The sequence below is a fragment of the Pungitius pungitius genome, chromosome 1 (assembly GCF_949316345.1).
Source record: "Pungitius pungitius chromosome 1, fPunPun2.1, whole genome shotgun sequence".
Taxonomy (NCBI): domain Eukaryota; kingdom Metazoa; phylum Chordata; class Actinopteri; order Perciformes; family Gasterosteidae; genus Pungitius; species Pungitius pungitius.
Window position 1 is genome coordinate 13116873 of NC_084900.1, and position 13559 is coordinate 13130431.

A 13559-nucleotide genomic window follows, 5' to 3' on the forward strand; every position below is an offset into this window, starting at 1 on the left:
GCTGGGGGGGTTGAGAGACAGAATATATTAATTAATAGGCTTCATCAAACATTACAGTAACAATTCCCTCCATGGGGGTTGAAATACTAGTAATATTAGTAGTAGTAAAAGTCATTTTAGTAATAATACCAGTTGAAATACTAGAAGTACTACTAGAAGTACTAGAAATATTAGTAGTGGTTGTAGTACTAATTGAAAGCGCAATAAGTATTTAACAAAACAGCTTTATCCTAAGCTTCATGGCTAAATTACAGATAATCATTGCAGCTTTTATTTTGAAATGATGGTATTGGGTGAGTGGGTGGGGGGGTGGGGGGGTTGAGAGACAGTATATGTTAATTAATAGGCCTCATCAAACATTACAGTAAGAACTCCCTCCATGGGGGTTTGAAATGATGAGAGAAGGTGGAGAGAAGGAGGTCATGTCAGGCTGCACTAATCAGCTAATAAGGATCAGCTGTGAGTCACAGAAAGAGCCCCAGCTCGTTGGCGCGGCAACGGAGTAGCTGCTGTTAGCCCACAGACAGTTACTGAGTACCCACACCTCAAACAAATGCTTCCTGGAGCAAAACTATTTGGAGTAGCCAAAAAATAATTACATTTTGAGCGACACAAGACTCTACCGAACGTTTGAGTGTAGTTTTTATGTCTTTATGTCTTTTAAAACTGCTCTACCAACAGTTTACAAAACATGGACCCTCTCTTGTCTTCCGACTTTGCCCGCACTCTAGCGCTCACTCTAAATTCGAAAAGGACCCCAAAACTAGTGAAACATAATGAGTGATTATGAAAAAACTATAATAGATATCAACAAGCTGTTTTTTAATGAAATTGTTAAGACTTGTGGCAACATTTTAAAGTTTAAATGGTGTCTCTAGCCGAAAGATTGGAAAAGCTGAAAAAGTTGAAAGTTGAACAAGTTTTGAGAGGATTTGAAAATTTAATCCATTGGAAACCATGTTAAAAAGTTTGATGTTTTTAATTTATATTAATTCAATTAAAAGAGCTAAAAAGCTGAAAAGTCATAGCACCCCTCTCCTGAAGGAGCTGAACATTTTAATATTTGAATGGTCTTAATAGCTGAAAGTGTGAAGGAGTTGAAAGGTGCGGCGGAAGAAATAGAATAATAAAAATAAACTAGAAAATGCATTTCCTGCTGAAAATGCGTTGGAATGCAAAAAGCTGAAGTTAATTTCAAAAAGTTGCTTAAAGTACAGAAATGAAACAAGCTGAAATTATTCTAAATATTGCTGAAAGAATAGAAAAAGCTGAAATACATTTTAAAATGGCTGAAAATACAGAAATGAGTAAAGCTGAAATGAACTTGAAACAATTGCAAAAAAACTGAAATGGGAGAAGCTTCTATGAATTTGAAATCAAAGAAATAATAAAAGCTGGAATTAATTTCAAAAAGTTGCTTAAAATGCAACAAGCTGAAATTATTCTAAACATTGCTGAAAGAATAGAAAAAGCTGAAATACATAAATGAGAAAAGCTGAAATGAACTTGAAAGAATATCAAAAAAACAGAAATGGGAGAAGCTTCTATGAATTTGATATCACAGAAATAATAAAAGCTGAAATTATTCTAAACATTGCTGAAATAAAAAAGGCTGAAATACATTTAAAAATTGCTAAAAATACAGAAATGAGAAAAGCTGAAACGAACTTGAAAGAATTGGAAAAAACAGAAATGGGGGAAGCTTCTATGAATTTGACAAAATACAGAACTAATAAAAGCTTAAATTACTTCTAAACATTGCTGAATCTTTTTCATTCAAACTTAATGAACTTGTACACCGCTTTGCTAGTCTTCTGACAACTCAAAGCGCTTTAATACTAGATGACATCTCTCACCCATTAATACACTGATGACACAACCTACCATACACAGTGGCACCTGCCCATGTGCACAGAATAAACAAGACAGGAGAAGATCCTGGCAACAAGTCAAAATAAAATATAAAAACATTTTGCATGGTTGGTGAGTGCCTCAAAAGTTTGCAAATAGTGTAGAAATTACTGAAAGCTTCGTGGCGGTGCCATCAAAAACGCTCCTGGATACTTCCGGATAAGTTAACCGTCATGTCTTGATGATGTCATAAAGATGCGCGGTTTTGTGAAATAAACATGGACGCATACAGCGCCAATGACTAATACAAGTACTACGTGTTTCACTTGGACAATTAAATGTTAGTGGACACACACAAATACTACAGCCCCCATCTCGATTACAATTGTTCACTCCTCAGTGCGCAGTTTCGCCCACCAGCGGACCCCCTCCTCCCCCCTAACCCCGGCTGGTCCACCGTAACTTTTGACGTGCTTATTAACTGACGGACCTTCTTGCGGTCCGATGAAGGTTATTAATAGTATATTAAGTTGACGCTTTGTTGCGTAAAATAAAGACCAAACGATCTCCTGTCATTCGCGTAAGAAAACAAACTCACGTATCTGCAGTTCAATCACCGAAGGAACAACGTCACGCCACTCCCCGTAACTTTTGACGTGCTTATTAACCTACGGACCTTCTTGCGGTCCGCGAAAAGGTTATTAATAGTATCACTCGCGTAAAAAAATAAACTCACGTGCCTGCAGCTTAATGACAACACCGAAGGAACAACGTCACAACCACGGTTTAAGTCTCCAGCGGGGAGTAGCCTCGTTAGCAGTTTAGCTAGCTAGCAATCTAGTACTTATGGCTCTCACATGTCTCAAATATCTTACGGTCCAGCCTCCACATTACTTACGGTCTGCTCATCCCGGGTCTCCGTCCCAACTCACGACACGCACGTCCACACGTACCGTTATCTAACCACGGTTAAACCTGCACGTCCCTGAGCTACGTCTTTATGGCCATAGATCAACAGCTGATCGCTAATTAGCTCACGGCGAAGAGAGTGAAGAGATTTAGACAAAATCCACACCTCAAACAAATGCTTCCTGGAGCAAAACTATTTGGAGTAGCCAAAAAATAATGACATTTTGAGAGACACAAGACTCTACCGAACGTTTGAGTGTAGTTTGTATGTCTCTATGTGTTTTAAAACTGCTCAAACAGCCGTTTACAAAAAGTGTACCGGCTGTGTTTTTTTTTTTTTAAATGTTGGCAGATTTGTATGGAAGCGTATGGGGCTCGGGGCAGACTTTGTCTCACAATCAGGCTCCTCACGCAAAAAGTAAATAACTCTGACATTCCAAACTTATACGAGTCCAACCAGCACAAGCACGGCTAATGTTTTCTTTTTAAATGAAGGCTGAAAAGTGAATATTGTGGCCGTAAAGATAAAAGTGCCTCTTTTTTTTTTACTGAATCCTCACACGGCGCTCACTCTAAATCGCGGGACAATCCGGAAAACTCCACTCTAAATTCGAAAGAAACCCCAAAACTAATGAAACATAATTAGTGTTTATGAAAAAACTATAATAGATATCAACAAGCTGTTTTTTTTATAAAATTGTTAAGACTTGTGTCAACATTTTAAAGTTTAAATGGTGTCTCTAGCTGAAAGATTGGAAAAGCTGAAAAAGTTGAAAGTTGAAGAAGTTTTGAAAGGATTTGAAAATTTAATCCATTAGGAAACCATGTTAAAAAGGTTGAAGATATTAATTTATATTAATTCAATTATAAGAGCTAAAAAGCTGAAAAGTCATAGCACCCCTCCCCTGAATGAGCTGAACATTTTAATATTTGAATGGTCTTAATAGCTGAAAGTGTGAAGGAGTTGAAAGGTGCGGCGGAAGAAATAGTAGAATAAGGCGGAATAAAGATTAGAAGAACAATACTTGGAATGCTTGAAGCATTCCAACTAACTAGAAAATGCATTTCCTGCTGAAAATGCGTTGGAATGCAGGCTGAAAATAATATGAAAAAGTTGCTTAAAGTACAGAATTGAAACAAGCTGAAATACATTTAAAAATGGCTGAAAATACAGAAATTTTCTAAACATTGCTGAAATAGAAAAGGCTGAAATACATTTAAAATTGCTGAAATTACAGAAATGAGAAAAGCTGAAATGAACTTGAAAGAATTGCAAAAAAAGAAATGGGAGAAGCTTCTATGAATTTGAAAACACAAATAATAAAAGCTGAAATAATAGAAATAGGAAAAGCTGAGAATTAAAAAATACATTTTTTGTAGTAATATAAAGTTTAGTACTATAGTTGTAATTGTGGTACTAGTGGTACTAGCAGCAGTAGAAGAAGTAAGTACTAGTTTCACTAGTATTTGAAAGCAATTGTGGTGTACCCATTGTTGAGGTACAGATAATCATTGAGGCTTTTATTTTGAAATAATGGAATTGGGTGGGGGGGTTTGAGAGACAGACTGTTTGTTATTCAAACCAAATGGACTTGGTAAAATAGATTTGTACAGCGCTCTTCTAGTCTTCTGACCACTCAAAGCACCTTAACACTACATAACATCATTCACCCATTCACACACCAATGACAGGACCTACCATACACAGTGGCACCTGCCCAACCAGTAACTAACATTCACACAGTGTAGTCACAGCTAGAGGAACAATTCTGGGATCAAGTGTCTTGCCCAAGGACACAGTGACATACAGGTTAGCCAGGCCTGGGATCAGACCGCCAACCCTCTGATTGGAGGACGGCCGCCCGCGCTCCCCACTCACCCACAGTCGCCCTAAGCTAAGAAAACTAAAGTTATTAATTGATGGGCCTCATCAAACATTACAGTAAGAATTCCCACCATTGGGGTTGAAATACTAGTAGTACTAGTAATATTAGTAGTAGTAAAAGTCATTTTAGTAATACTACCAGTTGAAATACTAGAAGTACTACTAGAAGTACTAGAAATATTAGTAGTGGTTGTAGTACTATTTGAAAGAGCAATACGTATTTAACAAAACAGCTTCATCCTAAGCTTCATGGCTAAATTAGATAATCATTGCAGCTTTTATTTTGAAATGATGGTATTGGGGGAGTGGGTGAGTAGGTGCAGGGGTTGAGAGACAGTATATATTATTTAATAGGCCTCATCAAACATTACAGTAAGAATTCCCTCCATTGGGTTGAAATACTAGTAGTAAAAGTATTTTAGTAATAATACCAGTTGAAATACTAGAAGTACTACTAGAAGTACTAGACATTCTAGTAGTGGTTGTAGTACTATTTGAAAGCGCAATAAGTATTCAACGAAACAGCTGAATCCTAAGCTTTATGTTTAAATAACATAATCATTGCAGCTTTTATTTTGAAATGATGGTATTGGGTGAGTGGGTGGCGGGGTGGGGGGTTGAGAGACAGTATATATTATTTAATAGGCCTCATCAAACATTACAGTAAGAATTCCCTCCATTGGGTTGAAATACTAGTAGTAAAAGTATTTTAGTAATAATACCAGTTTAAATACTAGAAGTACTACTAGAAGTACTAGAAATATTAGTAGTGGTTGTAGTACTATTTGAAAGCGCAATAAGTATTCAACGAAACAGCTGAATCCTAAGCTTCATGTTTAAATAACATAATCACTGCAGCTTTTATTTTGAAATGATGGTATTGGGGGAGTGGGTGGGGGGGTTGAGAGACAGTATATATTATTTAATAGGCCTCATCAAACATTACAGTAAGAACTCCCTCCATGGGGGTTTGAAATGATGAGAGAAGGTGGAGAGAAGGAGGTCATGTCAGGCTGCACTAATCAGCTAATTAGGATCAGCTGTGAGTCACAGAAAGAGCCCCAGCTCGTTGGCGCGGCAACGGAGCAAGGTGCACTTAGCTCACAGACAGTTACCGAGAACCCACACCTCAAACAAATGCTTCCTGGAGCAAAACTATTTGGAGTAGCCAAAAAATAATTACATTTTGAGCGACACAAGACTCTACCGAACGTTTGAGTGTAGTTTTTATGTCTTTATGTCTTTTAAAACTGCTCTACCAACAGTTTACAAAACATGCACCCTCTCTTGTCTTCCGACTTTGCCCGCACTCTAGCGCTCACTCTAAATTCGAAAAGGACCCCAAAACTAGTGAAACATAATGAGTGGTTATGAAAAAACTATAATAGATATCAACAAGCTGTTTTTTTAATGAAATTGTTAAGACTTGTGGCAACATTTTAAAGTTTAAATGGTGTCTCTAGCCGAAAGATTGGAAAAGCTGAAAAAGTTGAAAGTTGAACAAGTTTTGAGAGGATTTGAAAATTTAATCCATTGGAAACCATGTTAAAAAGTTTGATGTTTTTAATTTATATTAATTCAATTAAAAGAGCTAAAAAGCTGAAAAGTCATAGCACCCCTCTCCTGAAGGAGCTGAACATTTTAATATTTGAATGGTCTTAATAGCTGAAAGTGTGAAGGAGTTGAAAGGTGCGGCGGAAGAAATAGAATAATAAAAATAAAAAAAAATAAAAAAAAGGCGGAATAAAGAAAAGAAGAACAATACTTGGAATGCTTGAAGCATTCCAACTAAATAGTGAAATAAGTATATATGTATTTTACATAACATGAATCTGTATTTGAATTAATTAATGACACATTTATTAACACATTTATGTATTTAATTCTATTTTTAATTAATTAATGACACATTTAAGTAATTATTTAATGATGTGTTTATTTATTTAATTGTGGCACTTTTAGTCCTCCATAGTATGTCGCCTCTGTGTATTTTACTTCCAATGCAAAAAGCTCTCTCCATCTCCAGCTATTGTCTTGCTTTCTCCAATGTAACTGACTGCAGCTAGCGGCCTTTTTGTCTCCAGGCTCGATTTTGTTTACTTCCGGCACACGGGAGACCAGAAATAAACAAAATATTTTATTGCATTAAAATAAGCACATTAATTGCATAGATCAACGCGTTAATCTTAACAGCCCTTACACATATATGCATATACAGTGGGTACGGAAAGTATTCAGACCCCTTTACATTTTTCACTCTTTTTTCTATTGTAGCCATTTGCTAAAATCCAAAAAGTTCATTTGATTTCTCAAAAAAACAGAAATGTACACATTTTTGCAAGTTGAAAACCTGAAACATCACATGGTCAGATGTGTCTCTTCCTGTCTTTCTCTCAGGTGTTCATGGGGAACCTGCGGATGGACCTGGGTTTGGTTCAGTACGATAGTGATTCACTGTCCATCGTCCCATTGGCTGCTCAGATCGGTTTGGGGGCAGGAGCAGCTCTCATCATCCTGTCAGTGTTAGTCATCATACTCATTTACAGGTTGGTACCTGTCTGCCTGTCTGTTCGTCTATCCCTCTCTGGAGTACATCACAGTAGATCACAGTAAATTATAGTAGATCACAGTAGATGAGAGTAGATCGGGACAGAGGATGTCGCATGTGTACAGAATGTACGATGTGTACGATTTTGGGCTATATAAAATAAAAATGAATTTAATTGAATTTAATCACAGTATATCGCTATAGACCTCAGTATTTACCTATAGATAATAGTAGATAATAGAAGATAAAGGTAGATACAGTGGATTAGATTGCAGTAGATCACAGTAGATTGGAAAACATGACTGTAGAATGCAGTAGATCACAGTAGATTGGAATACATCATAGTAGATAATAGTGGATCCACAGTAGATTGTAATAGATCACAGTAGATTAGAGTTGATCAAAACCTATTGGAGTATATTGGAGTAGATCACAGTACATTGGAGTAGGTTGTATAAGATTAGAGAATATCCCAGTAGATTAAAGCAGAATGCAGCAGATCACAGTAGATTAGAGTAGATTGCAGCAGATCACAGTAAATCCCAGTTGATCGGAGTAGGTTGGAGTATGAAATGAAACTAAATCAGAGTACATTGGTGTAGATAAGATCACAGTATACAGGTTTGAGTCCCCTCCACCACCCAACCCACACCAAACCACACACACACTTTCTTTCTCCCAGAGGAGTTTATGAGCGAAGATTGGTTGATATATTATTAATATGATGACCTGTGCTCGTCTGTGTGTGTGTGTGTGTGTGTGTGTGTGTGTGTGTGTGTGTGTGTGTGTGTGTGTGTGTGTGCATGTGTGTCTCTGGGTGTGTAGGAGGAAGAGTAAACAAGCTCTCAGAGATTACAAGAAGGTTTTGCTGCAGCTGGAAACTCTGGAGATCAACGTAGGGGACCAATGTCGTAAAGAGTTCACTGGTACACAAACACACACAGACACAGAAACACATTTGATATATATATAAACTATATTAATACAGCATACAGTCTCCACTGTGTAAAGTCCTCTTCTGGTGCTCCCAGACCTGATGACAGAGATGATGGACCTCAGCAGTGACGTAGGAGGACCAGGACTTCCCCTGCTGGACTACAGGACTTACGCAGAGAGAGTCTTCTTCCCTGGCCAGCAGGTGGCGCCGCTGAGCCGCCAGCTGGACCTGCCAGAGTCCAGGAGGCCTACGGTAGAGCAGGGCCTCCAGCAGCTCAACAACCTGCTCAACAACCGCCTCTTCCTTACCAGGGTGGGTCACGTGACGCTGATGTGAACTGTTCTCGGGTCATCTGACGGTATCTGCTGGTCGCAGGTTAGCTGACTGTCTCCAGGTCTCTGGTCATCGGACGGTATCTGCTGATCTCAAGTCAGCTGACTGTATCGGCTTGTCTCGGGTCAGCTGACATGTGCTCTTTCTCCATCTTTCAGTTCATCCACACTCTTGAGGCCCAGCAGGGCTTCTCTCAGAGGGACCGGGGCTACGTTGCCAGTCTGCTCACAATAGCCCTGCACGACAAGTTGGAGTACTTCACCGAGGTAATGAAGAGTCTGCTGCAGGACCTGGTGCAGCAGTATGTTGTCAAGAACCCCAAACTCATGCTGCGCAGGTAAGTAAAACACGCCCACCTTTACCTGGGAAACCCTTCAGCTCAGGATATCTTGGATCTTTTTATGTCTCAGATCCAAACATGAGCCTCAGGTCCCCCAAGGAGGAGCCTAACCAGTAACTGATGAGTCTGTCTGTCTGTCTACCTGTTTGCCTGTGTTTCAGGACAGAGACTGTTGTAGAAAAGATGTTGACCAACTGGATGTCGATCTGCCTTTACTCCTTCCTTAAGGTTAGTGCTCATCCATCTGTCTGTCTGTGTGTCTCTCTGCGAACCCTAACCCGTCTCATCTTCACCTCTCTGTCAGGAAGTGGCGGGCGAGCCTCTCTACATGCTCTACAGAGCCATAAAATACCAGGTGGACAAAGGGCCAGTTGACATGGTAACGGGAAAAGCCAAGCGAACCCTTAACGACAGCCACCTGCTACGAGAAGACATTGACTACTGCTCAATGGTAACCACGGCAACACACACCGTGGGAGTCATCTGACACACCTGTCTGTCTGTATCTGTCCCTGTCTCACTTCTGAACCTGTGTCTCTCTCCATACCTGTCTCTCTCCCCTTTAGACTCTGATGGTGTTGGTAAAGAATGGAGTCGAGGTTCAACCCTGTCCTGTTAAAGTGCTCGACACGGATACTATCACACAGGTAGGCCCTTGTCTCTCCGCTTTTCACCTACCTATCTGTGTATCACTTACCTGTCTGACTCTCACCGGTTTTTCTGTGAGCAGGTAAAGGATAAAATCCTGGATCAGGTCTACAGAGGAGCACCGTTCTCTCAGAGACCAGCAGCAGATAATCTGGACCTAGGTATGTACACACTCACCTACCTGTTGCACCTGTCGGGTTTCATTCACAGCTCATACTGACCTATCCCTCCCTGTCACTGTATTGACAGAGTGGCGCTCAGGTCAAGCAGGTCACCTGACTCTGTCAGACGATGACGTCACAGCGGTGATTCAAGGTCGCTGGAAACGAGTAAACACTCTGCAGCACTATAAGGTACCAACCAACCAATCACATGAAGCCTTCACTTCCTCTTCTTCTTGTTCTTTATCTTCTCTATATGTTCTCTTTACGTTTTCCAGATCTTCTACTCATGTTCTTCATGTTCTCTTCACATTCTCTTAATGTTCTCCTTGTGTTCTTCTCAGGTTTTCCTCATGTTCTCCTCAAGTTCTCCTTATGTTATTCTCGTACTCTTTTTCTCCTCACCTTCTCCCCATGTTTTCTGTCTCTGTTTACAAACATCAGATAGGCACAAAACTCTCCTCTCTCGTTTGTCAGGTTCCAGATGGAGCAACAGTCGCTCTGATTCCTCGTTCTCAGAGTTCAGGTGCAGTCAACCAGGTCTTCCAGACTGGAGAGAGTAAGAGTAACACTTTTAAACAATCTAGAACTCAAAGAAATATAGGTTACATCTACAACGCAAAATAAACAGAATAACAACATTTTTTACCTTTTAGAGCCCATAACCATTTTTCCTTTAATTAGCATGTATTTACTGGATATTATGAATCTGTCTTTGTTGACAAGACATGTACCACAGTCCATCAAGGTAGCTGTAATTAAACCTCTTCTTAAGAAACCTACTTTAGCTCCAGAGGTGTTGGCTAACTACAGACCTATCTCTAATTTTCCCTTTCTCTCTAAGATCCTTGAGCAATCTGTCGCAAATCAATTATGACTTTCTGTAAAACAATGCTTTGTTTGAAGACATCTAGACAGGATTTTGAGATGTCATAGCACAGAAACAGCACTGGTGAATATTATATTTTACTTGAATCGGACCAAATACTCATCTCTGTTCTTGTCTTGCTGGACCTCAGTGCTGCATTTGACACCATCAATCAGTGTATCCTGCTCCAGAGACTAGAACATTTGATTGGTATCAGCTGGTTTAAGGTCAATTTATCGGATCGATCCCAGTTTGTGATTGTACGGTGAATCCTATGTTGTCCAATGTTCCAATGTTGGTCACGGAGTCCCACAAGGTTCTGTGCTTGGACTGATTTTATTTACCCTGTACGTGCTTACTTTGAGCAATGCTATTGGGAAACACTGCATAAACATCTATCCCTATGCTGACTATACAATTGAGTATCATCTGCATAGGCTGAAGAGTAAGAACCAGGTTTTAGGTTTATTCAAAGGAAAGAGTCATATATACCAATGACTCCACCTCCTCCGCCTGTGCCTCGAGGCATATGAGTAATAAAATGACTTGGAGGAGTCAATTCTGTCAAGCTGACATATTCTCCAATAGACAGGTTTCAACAAGACAAAAAAGATCAATATTATTATCTGATATTAATCAATTATTATTTCATTGTACTGGTGAGTTGTTGGTTTGATCTTTTCCTCATTTTTTTTGTCAGACTCAATCTCTATATCTCTTATCGTTGGGGTGGGTAACTGCTCCAACACAAGGATTCTCCGATGTGTGTGTCATCGTTGTGACATACTCTGTGTGGTTGCCATAGAAACGCCGATGCTGGAGGGTGAGGAGGAGGAGGGTCTACGTCTGTGGCACCTGGTGAAGAGCAGCGAAGATCCAGAAATTCCAAAACACAGAAAGAGCAGCATGAGGGAGCGAGAGAGAGCAAAGGCCATACCTGAGATTTACCTGACCCGCCTGCTGTCTATGAAGGTACCACACACTCCCACCTGTCTGTGTCTACCTGTTTGTGTCTGCATGTCTGTGTCTCTCTCTGTCTGTGTCTGCCTGTCTGTGTCTCTCCCTGTCTGTGTCTGCCTGTCTGTGTCTCTCCCTGTCTGTCTCTGCCTGTCTGTCTCTTTGTTTCTACATGTCTGTGTCTCTGCCTGTCTGTCTCTTTGTCTCTACATGTCTGTGAGTGTTTGTGTCTGCCTGTCTGTGTCTCTCCCTGTCTGTGTCGGCCTGTTTGTGTCTCTGCCTGTCTGTCTCTTTGTTTCTACATGTCTGTGTCTATGCCTGTTGTATCCCTATCTGTGTTAACCTCTACCTGTCCGTCTCTCTACCTGTGGCTCTGTAGGGGACATTGCAGAAGTTTGTGGATGACGTTTTTGTGGCCATTCTTAGTACAAAGCGTCCTCCTCCAATAGCTGTGAGATTCTTCTTTGACTTCCTGGACGACATGGCGGAGAAACACGGTATCGACGATCCGGAGACTGTCCACATCTGGAAGACTAACAGGTAAAAGACACATGTGCACACCCGTCTGTCTCTCACCCGTCTGTGTCCCTCTGACCTGTCTGTGTGTCTGAAGTCTCCCTCTAAGGTTCTGGGTGAACATCTTGAAAAACCCCCAGTTTGTTCTGGACGTACAGATAAGTGACAGCATTGACGCCGTCCTGTCTGTCATTGCTCAGACCTTCATCGACTCCTGCACCACCTCAGAGCACAAAGTGGGAAGGGTACGACCTGTCTGTCTGTCTGTCTGTCTCGGCATGATGTCTGTTTGTTTACTGTCATAAACACAGCTCTGTGGGTTTAGGCATATGACCACATGGCAACTTTCTGTCCAACCAGGATTCTCCTGTCAACAAACTGCTGTACGCCAGAGAAATACCCAGATACAAGCAGCTGGTTGAGAGGTGAGACAGCTTTCTGTCGGCTTTTACGTATACATTTGGTGTAGCACTATAATATTTGCAGATGTGTCTAATCTGATTGTTCTAAAGATGTCGTTATCAGTTACAGACTAGCATCATGACGTGACAGGTATTTGCAGCCGTTTGTAGGGATTAGCATTAGCAGAGTGGAGTCCAAGTTTATTTGGATTATTTTACCGAACTAAAGTGGATTATTCTGTGAACCTGTGAACACTGATGAGTGTGTCAAGACATCTGGCGATACTTTGTTTATATATATATTAGGGCTGTCAATAGACTTTAAAAAAAGAACTAATTGATCCCACATTTTGAAATTCATTAATCTAATTAATGGCGATTAATGTTGTTGTTGTTACAATAATGTTTTTAATGTTGTTTGTTTTTCTTCTAAAGACTAAATCACTTTATAAAACGTGTACTTTAGACACTGTTGTTTAATTATTAATGTTATTTAAAAACACAAAACTACACATGACATTACATCACATGTCATTTAGCTGATGATTTTATCCAAAGCGACTTACAATAACTGCATTTCAACCAAAGGAAACAAACCCAGAAGAACAAGAAAGTGCAATTTCATCAAGTGCCATTAGAAGTACAATTTAAGTGCTTGTTGGTTAGTAAAATTTGTTAGAAAGGCTCTCTGTGGTCCTGATGTCATCACAGAGCTCCTTCCACCATTTAGGAGCAGGACAGCAAAGAGTCGTGATCTAGTCGAGTGTTTTGCTCTCAGTGAGGGAGGAACAAGCAGCTTGATGTTGGGATGGAGAGTTTCACCATGTCCTGGATGGAGACTGGACCCCATCCATTCACAACATGGTATGTGAGAACCAATGCTCTGAACTGGATGCGGGCAGCCACTGGTAACCAGTGAAGAGAGGAGGAGTGGAGTAGGGTGGGAGAAATTATTATATAGAACGTATTCTCCTGATGTTGTAGAGCGTGGACCTACAGGATCGTGTTGTCGCTGTGATGTTGGGAGTCAGGGAGAGTTGGGAGTCAAGTGTCAGCTGATTGAGTTAGTGTAGATAGAGAAGAGGAGGGGACCCAGGACGGAGCCCTGAGGAACTCCAGTAGTAAGAAGACAAGTTTACGAAACAGATTCTCTCCAAGTTACCCGGTAGCTGCGGCCATCGAGGTAGGACAAGAGAAGGGAGAGA

At 40.3% G+C, this 13559-nt stretch overlaps 1 protein-coding gene across 5 annotated transcripts in view; it reads left to right on the top strand.

The window, feature by feature from the left end:
* plxnb3 (plexin B3) overlaps positions 1-13559 on the top strand; it is a 55292-nt gene that overhangs the window by 36322 nt on the left and 5411 nt on the right. For all 5 annotated transcript variants that reach the window (XM_037479767.2, XM_037479768.2, XM_037479766.2 and 2 more), the window contains 14 exons: positions 7043-7191; positions 8019-8119; positions 8225-8442; positions 8622-8800; positions 8965-9031; positions 9108-9254; positions 9370-9450; positions 9534-9612; positions 9701-9804; positions 10090-10171; positions 11286-11452; positions 11817-11977; positions 12051-12198; positions 12314-12378. In XM_037479767.2, coding sequence (XP_037335664.2) covers positions 7043-7191; positions 8019-8119; positions 8225-8442; positions 8622-8800; positions 8965-9031; positions 9108-9254; positions 9370-9450; positions 9534-9612; positions 9701-9804; positions 10090-10171; positions 11286-11452; positions 11817-11977; positions 12051-12198; positions 12314-12378 — 1748 coding nt within the window. The remainder of the gene's footprint in view (positions 1-7042; positions 7192-8018; positions 8120-8224; positions 8443-8621; positions 8801-8964; positions 9032-9107; positions 9255-9369; positions 9451-9533; positions 9613-9700; positions 9805-10089; positions 10172-11285; positions 11453-11816; positions 11978-12050; positions 12199-12313; positions 12379-13559) is intronic.